The sequence below is a fragment of the Thalassophryne amazonica genome, chromosome 5, assembly GCF_902500255.1.
Source record: "Thalassophryne amazonica chromosome 5, fThaAma1.1, whole genome shotgun sequence".
Taxonomy (NCBI): Eukaryota; Metazoa; Chordata; class Actinopteri; order Batrachoidiformes; family Batrachoididae; genus Thalassophryne; species Thalassophryne amazonica.
The window spans coordinates 87,782,455-87,810,236 of record NC_047107.1 but is presented as its reverse complement, the minus strand read 5'-3'; the positions used below and the strand labels follow the sequence as shown (position 1 = coordinate 87,810,236).

At 41.8% G+C, this 27,782-nt stretch overlaps 1 protein-coding gene across 1 annotated transcript in view; it reads left to right on the top strand.

Annotated features, from left to right (window-relative positions):
* The first annotated feature begins 2,003 nt into the window (after window positions 1-2,003).
* LOC117509979 (probable global transcription activator SNF2L2) overlaps window positions 2,004-27,782 on the top strand; it is a 126,211-nt gene continuing 100,432 nt past the window's right edge. The window contains exons 1-6 of the mRNA XM_034169587.1: window positions 2,004-2,087; window positions 5,750-6,014; window positions 8,571-8,700; window positions 8,935-9,312; window positions 10,978-11,079; window positions 18,166-18,418. Of these exons, the coding sequence (XP_034025478.1) occupies window positions 5,787-6,014; window positions 8,571-8,700; window positions 8,935-9,312; window positions 10,978-11,079; window positions 18,166-18,418 (1,091 nt within the window). The 5' untranslated portion in view covers window positions 2,004-2,087; window positions 5,750-5,786. The remainder of the gene's footprint in view (window positions 2,088-5,749; window positions 6,015-8,570; window positions 8,701-8,934; window positions 9,313-10,977; window positions 11,080-18,165; window positions 18,419-27,782) is intronic.

Genomic DNA, 27,782 nt, shown 5'->3' with positions numbered 1-27,782 from the left:
TCTATCTTGACGCTTGATGTCTTCCTTGGTCTACCAGTATGTTTGCCTGTAACAACCTTCCCATGTTGTTGTATTTGGTCCAGAGTGTAGACACAGCTGACTGTGAACAACCAACATCTTTTGCAACATTGCGGGATGATTTACTCTCTTTTAAGAGTTTGATAATCCTCCTCCTTTGTTTCAATTGACATCTCTCGTGTTGGAGCCATGATTCATGTCAGTCCACTTGGTGCAACAGCTCTCCAAGGTGTGTTCACTCCTTTTTAGATGCAGACTAATGAGCAGATCTGATATGATGCAGGTGTTAGTTTTGGGGATGAAAATTTACAGGGTGATTCCATAATTTTTCCTCAGAATTGAGTGATTCCATAATTTTTTTCCTCTGCTTGGTCTAAAAAAGTAACCGTTACTGACTGCCACAATCTTTTTTCTTGATTTCTTATAGTGTTTCTTAAAGCCAGAAAGTTGCCATTTGAAATGACTTTAGTTTTGTGTCATGTCTGTGATCTGCTTTTTTTCTACAAATTAAACAACTGAATGAACATCCTCCGAGGCCGGTGATTCCATAATTTTTGCCAGGGGTTGTAGTCAATAGAGGAGGTAGGCTGTGGAGCCCCCCCGCAGCAGACAGGGACCAGCTGGTGGCGGTGGAGGGAGCGTCAAGCAGATAACTGAAAAACATCAAGAGGTAAGTGGGACATTGAAGCTTTTAAAGGACGTGCCTGTGTCTTATTGGTTAGGTGATAATTAACTGCAGCATCTGTTTTGTATTAAGTGCTTGGCTGGAGACAATGAGCTGACTGTGAGACATGCTGGCTAGTGAGTGTTCTAGTAGTACTAATGCTACGCTTCATTTCTGATGGCTGAGTCCACAGATTTACTAGATAGGGTCGAGCTGTACAACAGGCCTGCCCCTAGTGGTCTTGCGCTGTCGGTGGAAAATGCATGCTCTGCGCTTGTAATCATTGTTGATTCTCGGGCTGAATCCTCTGCCATTATTTACATTTAAGACGTGACAACTTGTGCTTAGGTCAATTTAGATACGTAGATTCGATTTCTGAAGTCAGATATATCATAACTGTTGATCCTTTCTCCCTATAGGCTACAAATAGACTGTAAAGTGGGACTCTGTATTAAAACAAAAATACCTGTCTATGGCTGAGTCCAATAATTTGTTGAAAGCTTGTCTTAGTGTGACCACGGGACCTTTGTGGCCGGATGTGTAAGTTGTCCATGTCATGGGCACTAACTACCCATTTAATCCACATCCTGTTCGTGATACCAGATTGTGACCGCAGGACCTTTGTGGCCGGGACGGTGGGGGATTGAACCCGGATGGCTCGCACTAGGGACCGTTCCTCTACCAGGTCAGCCAAAGGGGAATTCCCCGTTAGCCAAGCTAGCGGGAACGTCTTTTCAATCAGGACCTCGGACCTTCATCCCACTACATAAGTATAGATCCTGCTGAACTGGAAGAAAGTTCCTCTTTATTTACATCCACATATTCACTCAATAAATAAATAAATTGATATCAATGTTTTATTTCAATGTAAGAATGTGTCCCATACATTTATTCCCCATGAGCTTTTAAGGAGCCCCACTAGTTACTGTACTAGTAACTAGTAAAATTTTCAAAACAGACCATTTTACTAAAAGCATAGTTTTTGTTTCTGCAGAGTATTTTTTTTTTTTTTTACAGTGCCCTGTAATTTTTCATGCTAAAGCCACAAAAACGTTTATGGCGTTTTACTGTGTTTCAGTTGTCAGTAAAGTTACACCACTGATTAGACAAAAGGGGGGGGGGGGGGGGAGCAAAAACAAAAAAACAAACAAACAAAAGAAACAAACAAACCAAAAAAAGCAAAAGAAAACGCCCATATAGAGGCAGACATCCTTTTGATCCATTCACTGTCGAGGTAGGCGGGATTTCCCTTGACGTCGACGAATTAGAAATGGCAGATCGGGAGCACTTTTGACGTATCAGCAAAACAACGCTGAGGGGGCGTGAACTCGTGGACAGCGGTCATATTTTGGAGGAACAGTTTTATTTTTCATTTAACTGTGTCCAGTTATTATTTTACATAAAGGTAAATTGTTTCGCGGGTGCTTACATTTAACAAGTAGTAAGAGATAACTATTCATTGTAACGTTAACTATCCAAACTTATTCACGTAAACATGCTAGCGCCATTCAGATTAGCGAGCTAGCTAGGCAGCTAGCTAACGTTGGCTAGTTGTTAGCTGAGTTCGTCAACGAGAAAACGAAACAGACAATCTAAAATGTAACGTTACCCTCTTGTTCTGCGAGACGATTTGCTTCAGTAGTTTGTGGCAAACATGATTCTTGTACCTTGAACTGTCGTCAAGGTCATGTTAGGACCTTGACTTTGATCTAAAGTTTATTTTTTGTGTGCATGTGTGTGATAGCTTACAGCTTTGAGGAAGCCATGATCTAATCGGCACGTACAAAGTGAGAGTTAAAAAGCTAACGCTACCCGAGCTGAACAACACGAACAATATATCTTGAGTTATTTTCTTGAATAAATCTACGTCCATTTTACATTTATTTGGTAAGAGTGTTGGTAATGGCATAATTTATTTAGGCATTTGTTACAAACCTACCTGTTAATTTTAACGCAACTTTGGCTTGGTTGACTTTCTTGGAAAGTCCTTAGTAATAATGTTATTAACTGCATTATAGTAGAATAATCAGTTTGAACCCTGTTTCTTTGTGAAGACAACAGTATTATTAAATGTTGACCTAAGTCATGGTGTTTTGTTGAAAACATGACATTATTGGCCATCGAATCTAACTAGTTATTTGCCATCTCTAATCCGGCTCCTGCCTTGCTTGTAGTGCATAAATTTCTGAAATTTGACTTGCGTTATCCTTAATTTAATATGTATATGTCACATGAACAAGCGAAGCCCTTCAGCATGTCATCATGTCATTTCTAGTTTGCAGCTTCGTCTACCATTGGTTTGTGGCTTTTTACTAGAGTGTTGTCTGGTTAGTGGCTTTTTCTCCACTGGGCAGATTTTTTATGCCATTTCCAGTTTATGCCTCCGTCTACCATAGAGCGAGCTTTACGGTGCTTGGCCCGTATTAAGCAACAGAAGACTGATGCAAGTTACTCTGAAGAATAACAGAGATTTGTAATTTCAAAGTGTTTGTTTAACCAGCTGGTGTACTGCCGTTATTCAGCCACTGTAATTGTTGGTTAGTGTGGAAGATTGTGACGATATCTCATAACAGTATATGAGTGTATTAAAGAGGAACTCTGGGATTTTTCACCTGTACACTATTTTTTAGATGTTTCTGAGTTCAGCTTTTCACTGGGCATGTAAAGAATGATGATCTGTCTAGTAGTAAGTTCGAACATTAATAAAGTCACAGGCTTATACCCCTCTCACGCCTTGACGATTTAGCCAGCATATGCCAAGTGAAAATGCTAGCGTACATCTAATAAGTTATGGGTACGTTTTGTATAAGTTAAGAGCACGTTGAAGCATTCTGATATATGTCGTAATACGCAGAGTATGTTGGAAAAATTTTGTACATGTGCAGTATTTTTGACATATGCCAGCATATGTCTGATATTTCCCGCATATGCGGACCACAAGTTGTAAGTAACTTATGTGACTGTTGACACACGTTTCTTGTAAGTTACTCATAAGTTGAAATATGTTCATTGATGTTGTTTACCGATTGGCTCAAAGCTGCAGTCCTCATGCGAACAGTTCAGACTGTTACAAATATTAAAATTAGTCACAAATGGTGCAAATATAAAGTCGTAATCTTACCTTTTCATTTCAGTCACATTCATCATTACAACCTGATGACAATGTATCCACATAAAGCATCCTGATTTTGGAAAACAATGTCTGAAAATACTTTAATTCCTTGTTGTGACTTAAGAAACATACTATTTTAAAAGAAGTCCCTCTGTTTTGTCTGCTCCTGGTGTGTTTCTCAGCCTGAACAAGGGAGCGTCGGTGCTATTTTAAAAGTTGAAAGAGTCACAGCGCCTCATTTGTTCATGTCAGCGTTAACCACAGGCATCAGTCAGTTCATCAGCATTCTGTGCACCATGAAAATAAATCCCATGATCCACCAAGATTAAAATAAAAAATTTTAAAAAGTTAAATTGCTCTGTTTGGCCTCCGTGTGGAGGAGAGAGACCGCGTGACAGCGTACACACGCTCGATGATCTATTTCAGTATCATGCAGCACCTGCCAAACAAAAGGGTTCTGCCGACGTTGGAAATGCAAACAAGCCAGACTTAACTGTTCCGGCCCGTACCATACCGACCCGGAGTGCTCGGTGGAAACAAGGCTGTCAGCATACGCTGGCTAAATTGTCAAGGTGTGACAACTGCATAACTTATTCCATGTACGCTAGCGTATGCCAGCATTTTTAATACATTTGGCATTCGCTGGCTAAATCGTCAAGGTGTGACAGGGCCCTTAACTGTAAGAGGCAAGGTAAAATCTGAGTAAGCCACTTTTTATTACCATTGAAAAGACAAAAATGTCACTAGAAGTATCTGGCAGAATGGAAAGGACTTATCAGTGAATGTAAACAATTTTTTTTTAATGATGGAATATACAGGCAGTGACTTACTTTAGCCTTCTTTTCATTGGTGGGTGATGCTATTCTCCAGCAAGTTGATACAAGTCAGTTGTCTGTTATAAATCTGTTGGAAGTAGAAAAATAATCTAAGATACAAACAGTAGGATATTAAAGTTATTGCTATTATACTGGGAGCCAGTGCAGTGACTTAAGAGTTACAGTATGCAGCAGAAATGTACAGGCCCCTGTGCAATATCTCTTAAATGTCAAATGATTCAGAATCGTATCACCCCTCAATAACTGCTTTATGTCTGTGTTGAGAAGTAGCATTTCCTCTTATGAATAATCAAAGACTAATACATTAGAAATACAATATTGATAATACTGGTCTCAAAGAAGAAACTCAGTGTCAAGACAGCACAAGTATGAATAACGTTAAGGACGGGAGATACAACAACATTTCTAAGTCAAACTAAATTGTAACGGTATGGCAGTGTGTGGTAATTTTATTTTGGCCAAGCTCCCTTCAAAAACAGTAAGGTAAGCTTCCAAGGTACCTGGGACAACTTTGAAGAGGTTCAGCTTGGAGAAATTGGGCACAGGGCAATTTTTGTCTTTTGCTTCACTGGTTTAACTTTGTGGTAGAATGACACAAAAAAAGACTTTGTTAAAACAAGACATGAAAATTAGTTTGAAAAAAGTGCAGTGTGTCAACATAGATATGCATTTGGGAGGTGATGCGATTTAGAATAATTTGATACTTAATGTTGCACAGTGACCTACTCCTGTTGTATGCTGTGTGTGTCAGTATCTTTTTTTTCTTTTTGTAGACAAAATTGTACTCTGTCATTATGTTTGGTATTCTCTGTCAGCAGCGATGGTAGCCAAGTGTTTAATACCCTTGGTTTCAGTGTGGAAGGTCAAATCCCACTCCTGCTACACTTCTCCATGTAATGTGGAGTTGTGTCAGGAAGAGCATCCGGCATAAAACTTGTGCCAAATCAACATGCAGATCCACCTTGAATCTGTTGTGGTGACCAAGAGTGCAAAAACAAGGGAGCAGCTGAAGGGACTTACTGTTTTTTTTTTTGTGGGACATTAGTGTTACCTCTTTGCTGTCTGTCTGTCTGTCTGATCTATCTAATTTTTCATGTATTAATCTATTTTAAATTTTAGGCTGTCTGGAATACACACAGAAGCAGACAGTCAGTCGATGTCCACCCCTACGGACACATCAGGTGGTATGTCCCATTCGGGACCATCACCAGGGGCAGGTTTGTCTCCAGGGCCTATTTTGGGTCCCAGCCCTGGACCAGACCCCTCTCCAGGTTCTGTTCACAGTATGATGGGTCCCAGCCCGGGGCCTGGGACACCCAGTGCACCACATGGCATACAGGGACAAAGCGATTACTCTCAGGACAACATGTATCCTATGCACAAGGTAAGTTAAGCCTACATCTGTGTTTGTAGTTATCACTGCTTCACACGGGCACTACTGAAGCAATTATTTTATGTCACTGACTTTTCTTGCAATGCTTTCAACAGCATCAATTTGAAAGTAGTTCTGTCACAACAGCAAATTTTGCTGGACGATATATTGCCTCAGAAAATCATTACAAACAAGAATATCATCTGTCATCAATGTTGTTTAAAACTATTTCATGCCATTGATATAATATTGCATAAAAAAAATGCAAGCACATCTTTTCAAAGAGCAGTGAACTTTTAGTTTTCAAGAATATTCAATGTCCCAAATCAGTGATTCATATTTCAAAAAGGTGGTGTGGGCTAATGGCCCCTGAGTGCCTGAACTAAAAGGCCATTTCCATATCACAGGCCCTTCTTTGACATCAGTGGGCCTATGTAATGTGGAATAAAATAAATAATTCAATGTTTGTCATTTTATTTATCTGTTATAAGAGCCACAACTTGAGTCAATTTAAATGAAGTAAAATGCATTGCAGATTTCATTTTTTTGTGATATACATCCCCAATTCCAATGAAGTTGGGATGTTGTGTAAAATGTAAATAAAAACAGAATACAATGATTTGCAAATCTTCAACCTACAGTATATTCAATTGAATACACCACAAAGACAAGATATTTAATGTTCAAACTGATAGACTTTATTGTTTTTGTGCAAATATTTGCTCATTTTGAAATGGAGGCCTGCAACACATTTCAAAAAAGTTGGGACAGTGGTATGTTTAAAAATTGTGCATGAGCTGGACATGCCCCAACATGTCCTGTGAAGCTTCATCGCGGCGTTGCTTTGCGCCGTGCGGCTCTGCCGCAGCGTGCGGAATTCCTCCACTCCTCTTTCCATGACAAAAACTCCTGTAACAGTGGAATGTGCCGTTCATTTCTAAACTGGACGTTGTCTTGATCCGGTGTGTCGTCTGACTAGCACAGGAATTGCGGAAGACGTGGACATCAGCACTTTTTCGGCACATTGAGAGACGTGCAGAGGAATTCCGCGCGTCGCGGCGGAGCCGCATGGCGCAAAGCAACGCAGTGATGAAGCCTCACAGGACATGTTGGGGCATGTCCAGCTCATGCACAATTTCTGAGATACTCACACGACTGAAAACCCACCGTCAGCCGTCTGAAAGCCACCTGAAAGCCGTCCTGTGAGACCAACACGGAGGTGGTTTTGTTCCGCGCCATGAGGGGCACAGTGGCACAATCCTCCCGCTTCTCTTTCCATGAAAAAACTCCTGTAATAGTAGAATGTGCCGAAAAAGTGCTGTTGTCCACGCCTTCTGCCTTTTTTGTGAAAGTCAGACGACATCCCGGATCAACAAAGCCTTCATGTTGGAAATGATCTGGTTGTTTCAGCGGGGTGTCAGCCTGTCGATCGGCGCTCGGAGTGCGCCGCGCTCTCAGACGCTGTGGCCGGTCTTTAAACCGGCTGGAGCACTCCTTAATCTGTGTAATCCCCATAAAATCGTCGCTGAAAGCCATCTAAATTTTCCGAATGGTGTCCAGCTGGAGGTCTCTCACAGTTTCTGGAAAAATTTGATGCAGCAAAGCTTCAAATCATGCAGACATTTATTCGCAATAAAAATCCGACGAGAGGGGTGGACCACTGCTCACACAAAGCCTGCTCACAGGCGAATGACGCAACCGACAACCGTGAAAAAACTAACGCATGCGCACGGAGGTTCAAGCTTGGCTGATGCAATCACACGTGATTCAAATCCATATAGTTTTTGAAAAAAATAAAAAGGTCTGATACTTTTTGGACAGACCTCGTATTATGGATTGTAGATGATGGAATCCCTAAATTCCTTACAGTTGAATATTGAGCAACATTGTTCTTAAACTGTTCGACTATTTTTTTCATGCAGTTGTTCACAAAGTGGTGATCTTCACCCCATCTTTGCTTGTGAACGGCTGAGCCTTTTGGGGATGCTCCTTTTATACCTAATCATAACACTCATCTGTTTCCAATTAACCTGTTCACCTGTGGAATGTTCCAAACAGGTGTTCTTTGAGCATTCATCAACTTTCCCAGTCTTTTGTTGCTCCTGTCCCAGCTTTTTTGAAACATGTTGCAGGCATCCATTTCAAATTGAGCAAATATTTGCACAAAAACAATAAAGTTTATCAGTTTGAACATTAAATATCTTGTCTTTGTGATGTATTCAGTTGAATATAGGTTGAAGAGGATTTGCAAATCATTATATTCTGTTTTTATTTACATTTCATACAACGTCCTAACTTCAATGGAATTGGGGTTGTATTTCATGTCAATTAATGTTATGCATAGGTCATAAATAATTGTAAAAAAACACAATAATGGATGATATAGCAATTAGCTTACATACAGTAGCTTTAATCTAATGATCTGGAAAAATGGTGGATAAACGAGGGGTAATTCAAGGGACTCTTATTCTTGAAAGGGTTTACTTTCCAGTTCAAACTACAGTTTTTTTGTAAAATGCCTGCAGATGTTTTGATGTGTGTGTTTGCCCCCTCCCATCCTGTTTTCAGCCGATGGATGGAATGAATGACAAGACTATGGCTGATGCGATGCACTTTGGTCACATGAAGGGTGTGGGCATGAGAACTCTTCATAGTGGCATGGGGCCTCCACAGAGTCCCATGGACCCCCACAGTCAAGGTAGAGTTGGCTTTCTATTTCTTAAACTTTAAGGTTGAGGTTGTTTTAAAAGTCAGTAAGAATTTTGTTTCTTTTACATAGTTTAATTTTACCCACTGTTTGCTGTGTTAAGTTTGGATAATTATTATTTTGTGAACATTAGAAAAAACAAAACAAAGACAATGGTTAATTTTGGGCACTGTCATTATTATTATTATTATCGTATTTACTGTAACTTTATCTTTTTTAATGAAGGATACATGTCTCCACATCCATCTCCCATGGGCGTTCATGAGCATGCATCGAGCCCCATGTCTGGAGGTGGAACTGGCGGTGGACCCACACCACCTCACATGCCTCCTTCCCAGTCAGGCCCAATGATGCCAATGGATCTTCAAGGAGCCATGTCCGGTATGGGTCAGCAAGGTCGGGGACCTTCTGCTTTCAGTCCTGTCCAGCTGCAGCAGCTCAGAGCCCAAATCCTAGCTTATAAGATCCTGGGTCGTGGCCAGCCACTACCTGAGAATCTCCAGCTGGCTGTTCAGGGCAAGAGAAGCCTGCCCACAATGCAACAGCAGCAACAAATGCAACATCAGCAGACACCAGGATCAAGCCCTTACAACAGGCCTCCAGGTAGGTAGATAAAATTCTCAACAGGTTGGTTAACAAGATAATGTGTGTTGATTTTCTGCACCCTTTTGTATGATAACTGTGCACATTAGTCTTTTATTAATACTGGGAATTTTAAATTCAGGGTCAGTACCCATCATTAATATTTAAGAAGCTCAGAATTGAGAAGTAAATGCATTTGCAGTAGAAATGAAAATTCTAGTCTCAAAATTTCACAGCACTACAAACTCATAAAAAATTTACTTTAAAGTGGTCATTGCGCAAAATCTGTTTTCTGCTACCCTTAACAGAACCAAAATAAATTCTTCATCTTCTTCATGATACCATCAGGGTAGAATATTAGTTTTAGGTAAGGTTAAAGGCCATACTAGGTTAAATCCGATACCTACATACATCTTAAACCGATTATCTGGCATCGGGTCGTGGGGGAAACAGCTCCAGCAGGGGTCTCTAAACTTCCCTTTCCTGGGCCACATTAACCACCTCTGACCTGAGGTGTTCCCAGGCCAGTGTGGAGATATAATCTGTCTACCTAGTCCTGGGTCTTCCTCAAGGTTTCCTCCAGAGAGACGTGCCTGGAACATCTTCCTAGGCTGTCTACCTAGTCCTGGGCCTGGAACATCTTCCTAGGCACCCAGGTGGCATCCTTACCAGCTACCCAAACCACCTCAGCTGGCTAGATCTAAGCAGGAAATAAATTTAGTCATCCAAATTAGGCCCACATGTTGATTTGGCACAGTCGTAATGCTGGATGCTCTTACTGGCAGAGATTGTGACACAGTTGGTCTCCATCCTGGCCAACTGTTCCATCCTGTTCCTTTTTATTGGGAGGCAAGTGTACTCAGGGGTAGAGAAATCCACTGGTCTGAGGTCGCGGACCAGTAGTTTTTGGCCTATGTCTAGTTAGGGCTGGGTATCAATCAAAAATTTTAGATACCGGTACCAATTTTGATAGTGGTTCCTGAACAATACTTTTTTCAATACCAATTTTATAAGATCAATTCTAACAAAAAGAAAATTACATTACACATAGTATAAATCTTGAGTTTTATTTTTCAGCTTTGGTAATTTTCCACTCCAAGCAGTTTTCTTACAGAAAAAATAAGCAACAAATAATTTCCAGTGCAAAAGAACACTTGAAAACACTGTAGTTTTTGTCAAAAGCATTTCCTTTCAGACATTTTGGCATGAACGTCTCTCCATAGCATCTGAGATGAGCTCAGCTGGCTGCTGCACCTCAGCGCAGAACATTTAGGCCTGGTAAATTTTATTTGGTATTGAATGAAGTAAAAGCTGTACAAAAGCTGTCACCTTAAAATGTGTTTATTCTGAAATATTTAAATTGTGTAAGTTAGTCTTTCTATAATTTTATGGCTGCATTAGAAAAGAACAGCAGTGGTTAGTGAGTGAAATATAATGTTGTTCAGCAGGAGAACTATTTGTTGGCTTTTTAGTTGTGTCTACCTTGGTTTTCCTTAAATCCTAGGATGCAGTTACAAAGGGTTTCTTTACAGAGGTAGATGGCGAACAGCTTATGATTTGGCCATTAAAAACACAACCAAATTTCAGTCAGAAGATTTTTTTTTCTTGTTTTGCTTTAATCCCTGCAGTAGTGTTGTATGTATGAAGAAAGTGGACTACTTCTAAAACCTTTCCTTTCGTTAAAAGGAATGCCAGTGGCACCGATGGGTGGCCCTCAGTCAAGTCCATGCCCCACTCCATCCATGCAAGGACACAACCAGAGTTCAGCAGCCAAGCCTTGGCCTGATGGTAAGTACAGTATATTTGATTTTGTGAATTGTGCTGTAGAATTTATTTTATTTTGTAGCCATATGTAATATCATTCATTAGGTGCAACTTTGTCATATTCTAAATCATATTCATATGTTTAAAACAGTGTTTTTAAACTTTTTCACACTAAAAACCACTTAATCAATAAAAAATAAGAAACTAATCTTACGGACTACAACTCCCCAAATATACAAAAGCATTAGGTCTGCTGATCACTTCAACAGCATATTACTGTTTACATAACGCCTGAATAGATCCTTGTTATTTTATTGGTAGTTTGTATTAGGGATGGGACCGATCCGATCCTGGATCGGTATCGGGTTCCAATACCAACATAATTCACGTATCGGAAAATACCGATCCAACCCACAACATTTTCCAATACCGGAGAAGAGCCACTGTGAATCCACTCAGCTGCTGTTTGCTCTCTGCTTTGTTTACTGCAGCGGGAAGAGGAGGAGGGAGGTTTTCTGAAGCTGGGCTGTTTGAGAGAGCTCTCTTCCGCAGGGTTCTAGCTGCAGTTAGTGGCTCTCGGATTCAAATTGTCTGTTCGTCGAGCATGGATTTTCCGAAAAATTAACTGAATTGTTGCTGAAAATGTGTGCTAAAAAGGTAGCCCCTTCGCTGTTACCAGGCTGTAAAACGCTATGAAAAGCCAGCTCAACATGCAGCCGAGGAGGGGCTGAACAGAGATTCTGTCCGCTGAAAGGGAAAAAAATTTCCATTAAAATCCTTTGCGAGTGTCGATGATGATACACTAATTTTACAGTTGAAAGCCTTCATGTTTCCAAAAGTTCAAAGTTTGTGCAGCACGAACACTGAGAGCGAGAGAGAGAGAGAGAGAGAGAGAGCAAACGAGAGTCAGAAAGATAGGGAGACAGAGAGAGGGAGAGAGTCAGACAGAGACAGAGGACTTAATTTTTACTCTGTAACACTTGCTTTGACAATGTAAACATATGTCTCCCATATCAATAAAGCTCCATTGAAAATTGAGAAGAAGAGACAGAGAGTGCTGTCTTTTCTCTTTAACTCTATAAAAATAAGGCTATAAAAAACAAAAGTACTTAATTCTTACACCAAAACATCAAATCTAGGCTTTCATCTTAGATGTGTTATGTGTCGGACGCAGCTCGGAGAACCGACCAGCGTTTGAAGGACCCAGTATGAAATAAGCAGAGCACGGTACAAAGGCTAACTGAATTTAATACATAACAGTGATGTGATACAAAACAACAAAAGAGTGTGCGGTCTGGCGTGGTGGTGATACGGTGCGCTCCCAGCAGCGCTAACGGTCCGGAGCCAGAAGCCGTTCGGACCCAAGGACCCCGCCGACACCCCCCAGGTGGCCGCAACAAACCGAGTCTGTGAAAGAAGGAACCATTATGTGAGTCCACACTCTACACACAGAGAGACCACTCAAAGGTGTACATAAACAGCAAACACTTCCTGGCTTAATTACTAATCAGCTTCCCAACCTGCAGGCATGGAACATCCAGTTCACAAAACTCCACTGCAGTGGAAGCCGATACATGACTAACGTACAGCTCAATATAATAAGGTGTGAGGGACACCACATTTACTGACTGTATAAACGTTAGTCACAAAATCTAACGTACCTCAGGAAGTGTGCTGACGAGCGTGAGACCTCACCCCCTCCTCTTTCACAGACCGTGCATCAAACCCTGGACGTTCTCTGCATCCACTGATGATGAGATGGCTCCCGAGACGACGATCTCACCCGTCTGGTCACAAGGTCGAGTCTCTGGCAAATACACACTGTATACTCCAGTCTTAAATGCCACCATGTTCCAATCCATATAGATGCACCACAGCTGTGAGTCCTGACGAGCCGCAGGTGATCAGGGTGAGGTCCTGATAACCTCAGCAACACAGCCACTCAGTCCCAAATGCAAGCCACCTGGAAGGAAAACCAAAAGACAGAAACAAAAAGGGCAGCCAGGCCCCCCCAGCCATACAACAAGATGCACCTTCTGGCAAATTGTAGCTAAACTTTCAGGTCTCCTTTTTAAGAAAATCCTCATATAAAATCAACAATAGAATAAAGTAATTCTTTATTGTCCACCGATGTGGAAAATTGTCTTAGGCTCACCAGCACAAAAAAGACAACACTAAAATACAAACATAGTCATACAAACACATGAATAAAACAAAGATAAGATACATAAAATACATAGAAGTAAAGGAAGAAGTAGAATAAGACCTAGTAAGATAAATAAAATGTAAAATAAGATCTAATAAAATCAAATAAAACAAGTAAAGCAGTTCAGATTTTTTTTTTTTTTTTTTTTTTTTGTGGATTGGTATCTGATCTGTAAAGTATTTGTATCAGCAGATATCCAAATTCAGGTATCCGGATCGGAAGTGAAAAATTGTGGATCGGTGCATCCCTAGTTTGTATGTCACGTGACATGGGTTATTCGTACCATTTGCCATTGTGCTACATTTACCATGCAATGGTGCTATTTATCATACAAGTTTTCATACTATATGAGCTTTAAAACAAACTTGGTTCGTTTTGGTGGTGGGTGATGATTTGAACAAGCATGACGGTTCTTCTAACACAGAAAACAAATACAGTATGCAGTAAGCTGTTTGAAGGCATTTGCAGTATTTCTAGCTGAAATACAAGCACTGACATATGAAGAGCTGGACAAATTTCAGTTGCGATTTTTCAATGGACTGAGGAAAACAGACAGCAGTCTGTATACAAAGAAGTCAATACACTGCATCAACTCAACTCAATCGGTGCAGCGTCTGCAGTGATGCGGTCGCTGTATCGGACCGTCATGGTGAAGAGAGAGCTGAGCAGGTGGGCAAAGCTCTCGATTTACCAATCGATCTACGTTCCGACCCTCACCTATGGTCATGAGATTTGGCTCATGACCGAAAGAACGAGATCGCGAGTACAAGCGGCCGAGATGAGTTTCCTCCACAGGGTGGCTGGGCGCTCCCTTAGAGATAAGGTGAGGAGCTCAGAGCCGAGCCGCTGCTCCTTCACATCGAAAGGAGCCAGCTGAGGTGGCTCGGGCATCTTTTCCGGATGCTCCCTGGATGCCTCGCTGGAGAGGTGTTCCGGGCACGTCCCATTGGGAGGAGACTTCGGGGAAGACCCAGGACACGCTGGAGGGACTACCTCTCTCAGCCGGCTTGGGAACGCTTCGGGGTTCCCCCGGAGGACCTGGGGGAGGTGTGTGTGGATCGGGAGGTCTGGGCGGCTTTGCTTGAGCTGCTGCCCCCGCGACCTGACTCCGGATAAAGCGGAAGAAAATGGATGGATGAAACAATTACAATAAATGAACAATATTAAAATATATAACCCCGTGCTATAAAATTAATTAAAATAAAAATTTTGCCAGAAGTCCACTTAAACTTGATTAAAAGCCAGGGAGAAGAGATTTAAAAACCTCGATCGATCCCGCGGAGTGGATGTGCCAGGGCAGGTTGTTCCAGAGCCTAAGAGCTGCTGCCACAAAGGCTCTGTCACCTTAACTTTTTAGCTCTATTTTTGGGGTGACCAGTAGCAGTTGAGTCGTGGATCTTAATGCTCTGGCAGGGGTGTAGACACGGAGGAGCTCAGTCAAGTACTGGGCAGTACATTGTCATTTTAAGACTGTGAGATTGGATTGTTTGGAACCTTTTGACCGCAAATAACCAGGCGTTATATAAAACAAAAAAATGAATGTTTTTTTTTTTTTCATTTGTGCAATAGAAAGAATGTTTCATTTGGTGAAAGATGAAATGTTCCATTCAACTCGGCTGTGCCCCAATGAATGGAACATTTCATCTTTCAGCTCATGAATTATTCTTACTATATGTAGTTGCGTAAATAGAGAACTACCAAAGCTTTATTTGCACCATTGTGGTGCAAATAAGGGGATATTAAGTTTAATTGCTCCACGGTAGTAGATGTTTCTAATTCTAATATAAATTAAATTTGTGTAGATGCGGGTGGTGCAAATAGGAGTGTATTGAATCCTAATTTACACCTCAGTGGTGCAAATAGCCTTTTCCGTCTGCACGTCTCCTCTACCTGCACGCGGAATAAATGCTTCTGCAGACTCCTGGCCCGAACAGGCAGTCTTGTTTGCCTCATCCATCATGCCTTCCATATTTACAGAGCATTTTCCTGCTAGCTGACTTCTCAATTCCTGGACTTTTCGGGCGTGCAGAGGTGATTTATCTGGGAAGTTTGTGCTTGTTTTGAAATTCCGCTCCAAATTCCCTTTCTTTGGTAAAGCCGCATTTGCATCTCATATAAGATGGATGGATTTGGCATTCCAATAAATGGAAAAAAAAAAATCCTCCTCCCACTCTGAATGAAAATAAGCTTTTGAATTTTTTTTTTTTTAGTTTTACCTCGCTGCGCTTCTTCTATTGTTGTTTCTTCTTCTTTGGCATTTAACGGCAGGTGATATTCTCATTGGTGCATTGCTGCTACCTTCTGCATCAGTCTGTTATAGCAGCAGTAAATCTTTTCCATGGGTCCAGATTTTTCTTTTTTCTCAAGCAATTGAGTGGAATTCGGCTCGCGTTGACCAGTCAATCGCGATTGACTGGTTGGGCATGCAAGATATAGAGGATGATTTACCGCTCCTAACTGGAATGACGTGAGTCTAGAATGTAATTATCAATATACATTTTTCAGTGTTGTTAGCTAATACCCATAATTTGTTATGGATATTATTTAACCCTGCTGAGACCCTGATCCATGCGTTTATCTCTTCTAGATTGGACTACTGCAATGTTCTATTTTCTGGTTTAATGCAGTCTAGCATTAGGGCTCTCCAGTTGGTTCAAAATGCTGCAGCCAGACTTCTGACATGAAGCAGAAAGTTCGACCACATTAAACTCGTTTTGGCATCCCTTCACTGGCTTCCTGTCCCAATGAGATCAGATTTTAAGGTTCTGCTACTAACCTATAAAATTATTCATGGACTGGCACCTCCCTATCTAGCTGACCTAAGTAAACCTTATGTACCGGCCCGGGCTTTGCTTTCTCAGGGTGCAGGACTACTTTGTGTCCCTAGGGTGAATAAGAAATCTGCAGCTCATAGAGCTTTCTCTTATCGTGCCCCTGTTCTGTGGAATGATCTCTTTGCGTCAGTAAAACAGTCCGTGGAGACTTTCAAGTCCAGACTTAAGACTCACTTATTTTCCCTTTTGTATGGCTAACATACTGGTATAGTTTTTGTTTTACGCTTTTTACTCTTTTAATTAATTTTATTAGGAAACGGAGCGTGCCGTGGCCTCAACTTTACTTAAAATCTGGGTCGTTTAGTGAAGCTTAGGGCTAGTGGCCGGCGATCACCTTAGTATTTCTTGTTTTTCTTGTTGTTTAATGTATTTCTTGTCTTTCTGATGCCTGATTCAGTTTTAGGTGCAGCTTCATCCAGAGATGGGTGTGGTATTTGTGCTGGAGACCCTCCTGTCCTGTGCACCAACAGCATTTCTTGTATATTCGTTTTGTGAATTGTTCTGTCATTTATGTGTGTAGCATGGCCCAAGCAGAGGGTCACCCCTTTGAGTCTGGTCTGCTTGAGGTTTCTTCCTCAGGGAGTTTTTCCTTACCCCTGTTCCTCTGGGAGTTAGTAAGGTTAGACCTTACTTGTGTGAAGCGCCTTGAGGCAACTCTGTTGTGATTTGGCGCTATATAAATGAAAATAAATTGATAAATTGAAAAATAATTTATCCAAAAATATTAGTCCTATCAATGTTCCATTTTGGCAACATTCATCCTTGACCCAAAGTACATAAGCATACCAAACGGCAAGTATCAGCTCTCCCCAGTTTGTCATTAACGAAGTTAAACACTCACGCACGCATCTCCAAATGGTTCAAAATGCTGCTGCTAGAGATTTTGACAGGAAGCAGAAAGTTTGACCACATTTCACCCATTTTGGTGTCGCTTCACTGGCTTCCTGTGTCTGTGAGGTTGGATTTGAAGGTTCTGTTACTAACCTAAAAAATTATTCACGGATTAGCACCTTCCTGCTTAGCTGAGCTAATTAAACCCTACATACCAGCCGTGGCTCTGCATTCTCAGGGCATATGACTTTGTTTCCCTAGGGTGAATAAAACGTGTGCGGTCCACAGAGCCTTCTCTTATCGTGGCTATTTTTGTGGAATGATCTTCCTATGGAGATAAAACAGATTCTGTGGAGATATTCAAGTGCAGACTTAAGACTCATTTTTCTCCCTTTCGTATAGCTAGCATACTGGCATAGTGTGGTACTACTCTTTCTATCCCTTTAAATTCACCTTATTAGCAACGGAACAAGTCTCGGCCTCACTTCATCTAAATTCTGAATCTGTTAGTGAAGCTCAGGGCTAGCAGCCATTGATCACCTCAGTATTCTCTCTGTTTCCCTCTTGATTTACCGCTGATGAACTCGCACCTCAGGTGCAGTTTTTCTGGCTGACTGATTCTGCTCTTTTTCTCTCTGTCTGAGGCACTGATGACGAATCACAAGGCTGACAGCTACACACCACAGGGCGCTAGACTGACCACGAGATGTCATAACTGAAGCTGACACAGCACACTGCAGTCTGCTTTTGGAATGAATTCTGCTGCAGTGACAGGCCCACTTATGACTTGATGGATGGACGCTGGCCCTTCACCCCAGAGTGCTGGATGACCCACTGCCTGCAGTGCAAGTGCTTGTGTGGTTTTCAGTTTCCTGTTTTTTCAGCTTTGAAAAAACTTTGTGAAAACCTTGTAATTGTTACAATGGCCTAAGCAGCGGGTCACTCCTTTGAGTCTGGTCTGCTTGAGGTTTCTTCCTCAACATCATCAGAGGGAGTTTTTCCTTACCACTGTTGCCTTTGTGCTTGCTCGAGTCTAGGGGTTGGTAAGGTTAGACTTTACTCGTGTGTGTGTGTGTGTGTGTGTGTGCGCGCGCGCGCTATATAAATGAAATAAATTGAATTGAGTATGTTTGAAAATGTATATTGTATGAAAAGAACTTGTCCTGAATATTTTTGTGATATTGATCATGATGTTATTAACCAGCCCTGACAAAATCTTCTGAACACTTTGGTCTTCAGGACAAGGTGCTGAAAATCAAGGCAATCCTCCAAAGCATCTCACCCCTAGTGCTAGTGGACGCCCTTCACCTGCTCCTCCTCAGTCCTCTGCAGTGCCAGCTGGGCCCATGCCAGGCAGTTCAGTCACCCCCCAACCTCCAGGGCAGCAGGTCTCCCCCATGCTTCAGATGCAGCAGAAGCAAAACCGTGTTACACCAATTCAAAAACCTCAGGGTCTAGATCCAGTGGGATTGCTGCAAGAGAGGGAGTTCAGGTATTTTTATTTTATTTTTACTACCATACTGTATGGAAACACTTTGAAACAGTGCATGTAAGACATTTTAAACCCTGTTCTGTGTAGTAATGTGTAGTCTCTTTATTTGAGGATGTTGTGTTGCAAACCTTTAAATCTTCTTACTTAAGCATGATGCTGCTAATACAGGTGAACTCCATTAACTTGCCTGAGTTGGGATCCACGAAATCACACCGTGAGTTAATGAAGTTGACCAAAAAAATATAGTCTAAATTGTCGGGGTCCACATATCTACCACACGAAAAGCTGAATCGCGACTTACGCATGCACAAGTTAGCGGGGTGCACCTGTAGTAACATTAGCGAGCAACATTCGAATGAGCAGGTTAAGTGCAAAAAATGGACACTTACTGAATTGTCCTGTACTGAATAGTCCTGTAAAGATACATCCCCATTTCCAATGACGTTGTGTAAAATGTAAATAAAAACAGAATACAATGATTTGCAAATCCTCTTCAAGCTATATTCATTTAAATACACCACAAGATATTTAATGTTCAAACTGATAGACCTTATTGTTTTTGTGCAAATATTTGCTCATTTTGAAATGGATGCCTGCAACACGTTTCCAAAAAGCTGGGACAGTGGTATGTTTACCACTGTGTTACATCACCTTTCCTTCTAACAACACTCAATAAGCGTTTGGGAACTGAGGACACTAATTGTTGAAGCTTTGTAGGTGGAATTCTTTCCCATTCTTGTTTGATGTACGACTTCAGTTGTTCAACAGTCCGGGGTCTCTGTTGACGTATTTTGACCTTCATAAGCGTACTGACGCTGTACGCTTAAAAAGAAAAGAACTAATGCCAAAACTGAAAGCTGCACGCAAAAGAGGTGACATTGCTTATCTCAGACATAATAAGCTTATCATCCGTCCGCGTTCCAGCACGCCAAAGAAATCGCGTAACTCAAGGTTATGATGTCATAAAATCTTTTTTTGTCATTTTTATTTTCATATGACTGATATAATCACATCAATCAATCAATTTTTTTTCATATAGCGCCAAATCACAACAAACAGTTGCCCCAAGGCGCTTTATATTGTAAGGCAAGGCCATACAATAATTATGTAAAACCCCAACGGTCAAAACGACCCCCTGTGAGCAAGCACTTGGCTACAGTGGGAAGGAAAAACTCCCTTTTAACAGGAAGAAACCTCCAGCAGAACCAGGCTCAGGGAGGGGCAGTCTTCTGCTGGGACTGGTTGGGGCTGAGGGAGAGAACCGGGAAAAAGACATGCTGTGGCGGGGAGCAGAGATCGATCACTAATGATTAAATGCAGAGTGGTGCATACGAGGTCTATTAGAAAAGTATCCGACCTTATTATTTTTTTCAAAAACCATATGGATTTGAATCACGTGTGATTACATCAGACATGCTTGAACCCTTGTGGGCATGCGAGAGTTTTTTCACGCCTGTCGGTTACGTCATTCGCCTGTGGGCAGTCTTTGAGTGAGGAGTCGTCCACCCGCTCGTCGATTTTTTTTTCATTGTTTAGGAATGGCTCAGAGACTGTTGCTTTGTTTGATAAAAATTTTTTCAAAACTGTAAGGCACAACTGAGTGGACACCATTCAATAAATTCAGCTGGTTTTCGGTAAAAATTTTAACGGCTGATGAGAGACTTTGGTCTGGTAGTGTCGCTTTAAGGACGGTCCACGGCGCCTGATGGCGATCTGCGCTTCGAGGCGGCAGCGTCTCGCTGTTTCAAGTTGAAAACTTCCACATTTCAGGCTCTGTTGACGCAGTAAGTCGTCAGAGAACAGAGAACTTTCAGAAGAAGTCGGCATGAGGAGTTTATTTGGACATTCCATTGTTAATGGTCATTTTGTAATGAAAGAACGTGCGGGCAGAGTCGCATGTCGGGCTGGACCCGACCGCGGGGGGTCGCGGCAGGAAAAACACCTCCGTTGGAAATCTTAACGGGCAAGTTGGAACATTCCCAAGCTGTTAAACAATTTCTCAGTTACTCACTTGTTGAAAGCCATTAAAAGCCGCCTGAATTCTACAAATGGTTTTCAACACGGAGGTGTTTTTCCTGTCGCGGCGCACACAGATTTGCCGAGTCGTCACGGAAACGACTCGGCGAATTTGCGCGTACGTCTTTCATTAAAAAATGTCCTTAAACAGTGGAATGTCCGCATAAATTCCTCATGCCGGCCTCTTCTGAATCTTCTCTGTTCTCTCACGATCTCCTGGGTGAATTAAGCCTTAAATTAGGATGTTTTCAGCTCGAAACAGGCCGACGACGGCGCCTGGAAGCGCTGCAGGACGTCCCGCTCCGTGGGAAGTCCTTACACCGACAGAAACACCCCATAATCTCTCATCAGCCGTTAAACTTTTCACAGAAAACCAGCTTAATTTCTCGAATAGTGTCCACTCGGATATTCCTCACAGGTCCAGAAAAAATTTTGATAAAGCAACGCGCGCCGTCTCGAGCAGCGTGTGAAACAAAGGAATTCAGCCGAGAGGGCGGGACCACATCTCACTCAAGGCCTGCCCACAGGGAAATGACGTCACCGACACGCGTGAAAAAACTCACGCATGCGCGTGAGGGTTCAAGCATGATTGGTGTAATCGCATGTCATTCAAATCCATATAGTTAAAAAAAAAAATAAAAGGGTCGGTTTATTATCTAAGAGACCTCGTACAGAGCAAAAAGAGAAAGAAACAGTGCATCATGGGAACCCCCCAGCAGTCTACGTCTATAGCAGCATAACTAAGGGATGGTTCAGGGTCACCTGATCCAGCCCTAACTATAAGCTTTAGCAAAAAGGAAAGTTTTAAGCCTAATCTTAAAAGTAGAGAGGGTGTCTGTCTCCCTGATCTGAATTGGGAGCTGGTTCCACAGGAGAGGAGCCTGAAAGCTGAAGGTTCTGCCTCCCATTCTACTCTTACAAACCCTAGGAACTACAAGTAAGCCTGCAGTCTGAGAGCGAAGCGCTCTATTGGGGTGATATGGTACTACGAGGTCCCTAAGATAAGATGGGACCTGATTATTCAAAACCTTATAAGTAAGAAGAAGAATTTTAAATTCTATTCTAGAATTAACAGGAAGTCAATGAAGAGAGGCCAATATGGGTGAGATATGCTCTCTCCTTCTAGTCCCCGTCAGTACTCTAGCTGCAGCATTTTGAATTAACTGAAGGCTTTTTAGGGAACTTTTAGGACAACCTGATAATAATGAATTACAATAGTCCAGCCTAGAGGAAATAAATGCATGAATTAGTTTTTCAGCATCACTCTGAGACAAGACCTTTCTGATTTTAGAGATATTGCGTAAATGCAAAAAAGCAGTCCTACATATTTGTTTAATATGCGCTTTGAATGACATATCCTGATCAAAAATGACTCCAAGATTTCTCACAGTATTACTAGAGGTCAGGTTAATGCCATCCAGAGTAAGGATCTGGTTAGACACCATGTTTCTAAGATTTGTGGGGCCAAGTACAATAACTTCAGTTTTATCTGAGTTTAAAAGCAGGAAATTAGAGGTCATCCATGTCTTTATGTCTGTAAGACAATCCTGCAGTTTAGCTAATTGGTGTGTGTCCTCTGGCTTCATGGATAGATAAAGCTGGGTATCATCTGCGTAACAATGAAAATTTAAGCAATACCGTCTAATAATACTGCCTAAGGGAAGCATATATAAAGTGAATAAAATTGGTCCTAGCACAGAACCTTGTGGAACTCCATAATTAACTTTAGTCTGTGAAGAAGATTCCCCATTTACATGAACAAATTGTAATCTGTTAGACAAATATGATTCAAACCACCGCAGCGCAGTGCCTTTAATACCTATGGCATGCTCTAATCTCTGTAATAAAATTTTATGGTCAACAGTATCAAAAGCAGCACTGAGGTCTAACAGAACAAGCACAGAGATGAGTCCACTGTCCGAGGCCATAAGAAGATCATTTGTAACCTTCACTAATGCTGTTTCTGTACTATGATGAATTCTAAAACCTGACTGAAACTCTTCAAATAGACCATTCCTCTGCAGATGATCAGTTAGCTGTTTTACAACTACCCTTTCAAGAATTTTTGAGAGAAAAGGAAGGTTGGAGATTGGCCTATAATTAGCTAAGATAGCTGGGTCAAGTGATGGCTTTTTAAGTAATGGTTTAATTACTGCCACCTTAAAAGCCTGTGGTACATAGCCAACTAACAAAGATAGATTGATCATATTTAAGATCGAAGCATTAAATAATGGTAGGGCTTCCTTGAGCAGCCTGGTAGGAATGGGGTCTAATAAACATGTTGATGGTTTGGATGAAGTAATTAATGAAAATAACTCAGACAGAACAATTGGAGAGAAAGAGTCTAACCAAATACCGGCATCACTGAAAGCAGCCAAAGATAACGATACGTCTTTGGGATGGTTATGAGTAATTTTTTCTCTAATAGTTAAAATTTTGTTAGCAAAGAAAGTCATGAAGTCATTACTAGTTAAAGTTAATGGAATACTCAGCTCAATAGAGCTCTGACTCTTTGTCAGCCTGGCTACAGTGCTGAAAAGAAACCTGGGGTTGTTCTTATTTTCTTCAATTAGTGATGAGTAGAAAGATGTCCTAGCTTTACGGAGGGCTTTTTTTATAGAGCAACAGACTCTTTTTCCAGGCTAAGTGAAGATCTTCTAAATTAGTGAGACGCCATTTCCTCTCCAACTTACGGGTTATCTGCTTTAAGCTACGAGTTTGAGTTATACCACGGAGTCAGACACTTCTGATTTAAAGCTCTCTTTTTCAGAGGAGCTACAGCGTCCAAAGTTGTCTTCAATGAGGATGTAAAACTATTGACGAGATACTCTATCTCCCTTACAGAGTTTAGATAGCTACTCTGCACTGTGTTGGTATATGGCATTAGAGAACATAAAGAAGGAATCATATCCTTAAACCTAGTTACAGCGCTTTCTGAAAGACTTCTAGTGTAATGAAACTTATTCCCCACTGCTGGGTAGTCCATCAGAGTAAATGTAAATGTTATTAAGAAATGATCAGACAGAAGGGAGTTTTCAGGGAATACTGTTAAGTCTTCTATTTCCATACCATAAGTCAGAACAAGATCTAAGATATGATTAAAGTGGTGGGTGGACTCATTTACTTTTTGAGCAAAGCCAATAGAGTCTAATAATAGATTAAGTGCAGTGTTGAGGCTGTCATTCTCAGCATCTGTGTGGATGTTAAAATCGCCCACTATAATTATCTTATCTGAGCTAAGCACTAAGTCAGACAAAAGGTCTGAAAATTCACAGAGAAACTCACAGTAACGACCAGGTGGACGATAGATAATAACAAATAAAACTGGTTTTTGGGACTTCCAATTTGGATGGACAAGACTAAGGGACAAGCTTTCAAATGAATTAAAGCTCTGTCTGGGTTTTTGATTAATTAATAAGCTGGAATGGAAGATTGCTGCTAATCCTCCGCCCCGGCCCGTGCTACGAGCATTCTGACAGTTAGTGTGACTCGGGGGTGTTGACTCATTTAAACTAACATATTCATCCTGCTGTAACCAGGTTTCTGTTAGGCAGAATAAATCAATATGTTGATCAATTATTATATCATTTACCAACAGGGACTTAGAAGAGAGAGACCTAATGTTTAATAGACCACATTTAACTGTTTTAGTCTGTGGTGCCGTTGAAGGTGCTATATTATTTTTTCTTTTTGAATTTTTATGCTTAAATAGATTTTTGCTGGTTATTGGTGGTCTGGGAGCAGGCACCGTCTCTACGGGGATGGGGTAATGAGGGGATGGCAGGGGGAGAGAAGCTGCAGAGAGGTGTGTAAGACTACAACTCTGCTTCCTGGTCCCAACCCTGGATAGTCACGGTTTGGAAGATTTAAGAAAATTGGCCAGATTTCTAGAAATGAGAGCTGCTCCATCCAAAGTGGGATGGATGCCGTCTCTCCTAACAAGACCAGGTTTTCCCCAGAAGCTTTGCCAATTATCTATGAAGCCCACCTCATTTTTTGGACACCACTCAGACAGCCAGCAATACAAGGAGAACATGCGGCTAAACATGTCACTCCCGGTCTGATTGGGGAGGGGCCCAGAGAAAACTACAGAGTCCGACATTGTTTTTGCAAAGTTACACACCGATTTAATGTTAATTTTAGTGACCTCCGATTGGCGTAACCTGGTGTCATTACTGCCGATGTGAATTACAATCTTACCAAATTTACGCTTAGCCTTAGCCAGCAGTTTCAAATTTCCTTCAATGTCGCCTGCTCTGGCCCCCGGAAGACAATTGACTATGGTTGCTGGTGTCGCTAACTTCACATTTCTCAAAACAGAGTCACCAATAACCAGAGTTTGATCCTCGGCGGGTGTGTCGTCGAGCGGGGAAAAACGGTTAGAGATGTTGGCGGTGTACACGGGGCTTCTGTTTAGGGCTACGCTTCCTCCTCACAGTCACCCAGTCAGCCTGCTTTCCCGGCTGCTCGGGATCTGCCAGGGGGGAACTAACGGCGGCTAAGCTACCTTGGTCCGCACCGACTACAGGGGCCTGGCTAGCTGTAGAATTTTCCACGGTGCGGAGCCGAGTCTCCAATTCGCCCAGCCTGGCCTCCAAAGCTACGAATAAGCTACACTTATTACAAGTACCGTTACTGCTAAAGGAGGCCGAGGAATAACTAAACATTTCACACCCAGAGCAGAAAAGTGCGGGAGAGACAGGAGAAGCCGCCATGCTAAATCGGCTAAGAGCTAGTAGCTACGCTAACCTAGCGGATTCCTAAAAACACGCAAAGTGAATAATGTGTAAATAATTTAGAGGTGATTCAGCAGAAGGAGTGCTTTAGTTAAGGCACGTGAAGATTACACTGGGAAACAAATCGGAATCTAGATAACTGCGCAGATTAAACAGCTAACAGATACAGAAAAACACCGCTGTGCTCCGGAACAGGAAGTGATACAATACCGCAGTGAGAGCCAACCACCAGTAGAGGCAAGCAAGGGATGCCCACAACATGGATTACCGAAGAGGGGGCTCAGAATTGTACATATTAACATTAATAGTCTGAGAAACAAAATCTGTGAGGTCACTAATCTGTTGTGTAAATACAAACTACACATAAACTCAACAAAAATATAAACGCAACACTTTTGGTTTTGCTCCCATTTTGTATGAGATGAACTCAAAGATCTAAAACCTTTTCCACATACACAATATCACCATTTCCCTCAAATATTGTTCACAAACTAGTCTAAATCTGTGATAGTGAGCACTTCTCCTTTGCTGAGATAATCCATCCCACCTCACAGGTGTGCCATATCAAGATGCTGATTAGACACCATGATTAGTGCACAGGTGTGCCTTAGACTGCCCACAATAAAAGGCCACTCTGAAAGGTGCAGTTTTATCACACAGCACAATGCCACAGATGTCGCAAGATTTGAGGGAGCGTGCAATTGGCATGCTGACAGCAGGAATGTCAACCAGAGCTGTTGCTCGTGTATTGAATGTTCATTTCTCTACCATAAGCCGTCTCCAAAGGCGTTTCAGAGAATTTGGCAGTACATCCAACCAGCCTCACAACCGCAGACCACGTGTAACCACACCAGCCCAGGACCTCCACATCCAGCATGTTCACCTCCAAGATCGTCTGAGACCAGCCACTCGGACAGCTGCTGAAACAATCGGTTTGCATAACCAAAGAATTTCTGCACAAACTGTCAGAAACCGTCTCAGGGAAGCTCATCTGCATGCTCGTCGTCCTCATCGGGGTCTCGACCTGACTCCAGTTCGTCGTCGTAACCGACTTGAGTGGGCAAATGCTCACATTCGCTGGCGTTTGGCACATTGGAGAAGTGTTCTCTTCACAGCTGGATCCCGGTTCACACTGTTCAGGGCAGATGGCAGACAGCGTGTGTGGCGTTGTGTGGGTGAGCGGTTTTCTGATGTCAATGTTGTGGCTCGAGTGGCCCATGGTGGCGGTGGGGTTATGGTATGGGCAGGCGTCTGTTATGGACGAAGAACACAGGAGCATTTTATTGATGGCATTTTGAATGCACAGAGATACCGTGACGAGATCCTGAGGCCCATTGTTGTGCCATACATCCAAGAACATCACCTCATGTTGCAGCAGGATAATGCACGGCCCCATGTTGCAAGGATCTGTACGCAATTCTTGGAAGCTGAAAATGTCCCAGTTCTTGCATGGCCGGCCTACTCACCGGACATGTCACCCATTGAGCATGTTTGGGATGCTCTGGACCTGCGTATATGACAGCGTGTACCAGTTCCTGCCAATATCCAGCAACTTCGCACAGCCATTGAAGAGGAGTGGACCAACATTCCACAGGCCACAATTGACAACCTGATCAACTCTATGCAAAGGAGATGTGTTGCACTGCATGAGGTAAATGGTGGTCACACCAGATACTGACTGGTATCCCCCCCAATAAAACAAAACTGCACCTTTCAGAGTGGCCTTTTATTGTGGACAGTCTAAGGCACACCTGTGCACTAATCATGGTGTCTAATCAGCATCTTGATATGGCACACCTGTGAGGTGGGATGGATTATCTCAGCAAAGGAGAAGTGCTCACTATCACAGATTTAGACTGGTTTGTGAACAATATTTGAGGGAAATGGGGATATTGTGTATGTGGAAGAAGTTTTAGATCTTTGAGTGCATCTCATACAAAATGGGAGCAAAACCAAAAGTGTTACGTTTATATTTTTGTTGAGTGTACTTGCTATTTCAGAAACTCATTTGGACTCTTCTTTTGATGACACTGAGCTATGTATTGATGGCTACAATATTTACAGAAATGATAGAAATAGATTTAGTGGCGGAGTTGCTTTTTATATTCAAGATCACTTATCAATGCAAATCAGAAATGATATGATGAAATTTAATATTGAAGTGCTATGGCTGCAAGTTTATTTACCTCACTGTAGGACGATTTTGCTGGGTTGCTGTTACCACCCACCAAATGCTAATTGCAAATATTTAGATACAATCTGCGAAATGTTCGACACCTATACTGCTGTGGGTCAGGATACTTACTTTATGGGTGATTTAACATTGACTGGTCTGCTGAAAACTGCCATTTAAAAAATAAGTTGTTTACTGTCACTACTACATGTGGATTTGCTCGGGTTATTAATAAACCTACAAGAATACATGTTAAGAATGATGGTGCCAGAATATCAACATGTATCGATCACATTTGTACCAATTCTCCTGAGCGGTGTAGTAAAGCAATTTCTCTTCCCATTGGCTGTAGTGATCATAAACTGATCATAATTGTATTAGCCACGATGGTAGGTACACCTGGATCCACAGTTATATTGAAGAGGTTATATAAAATTTT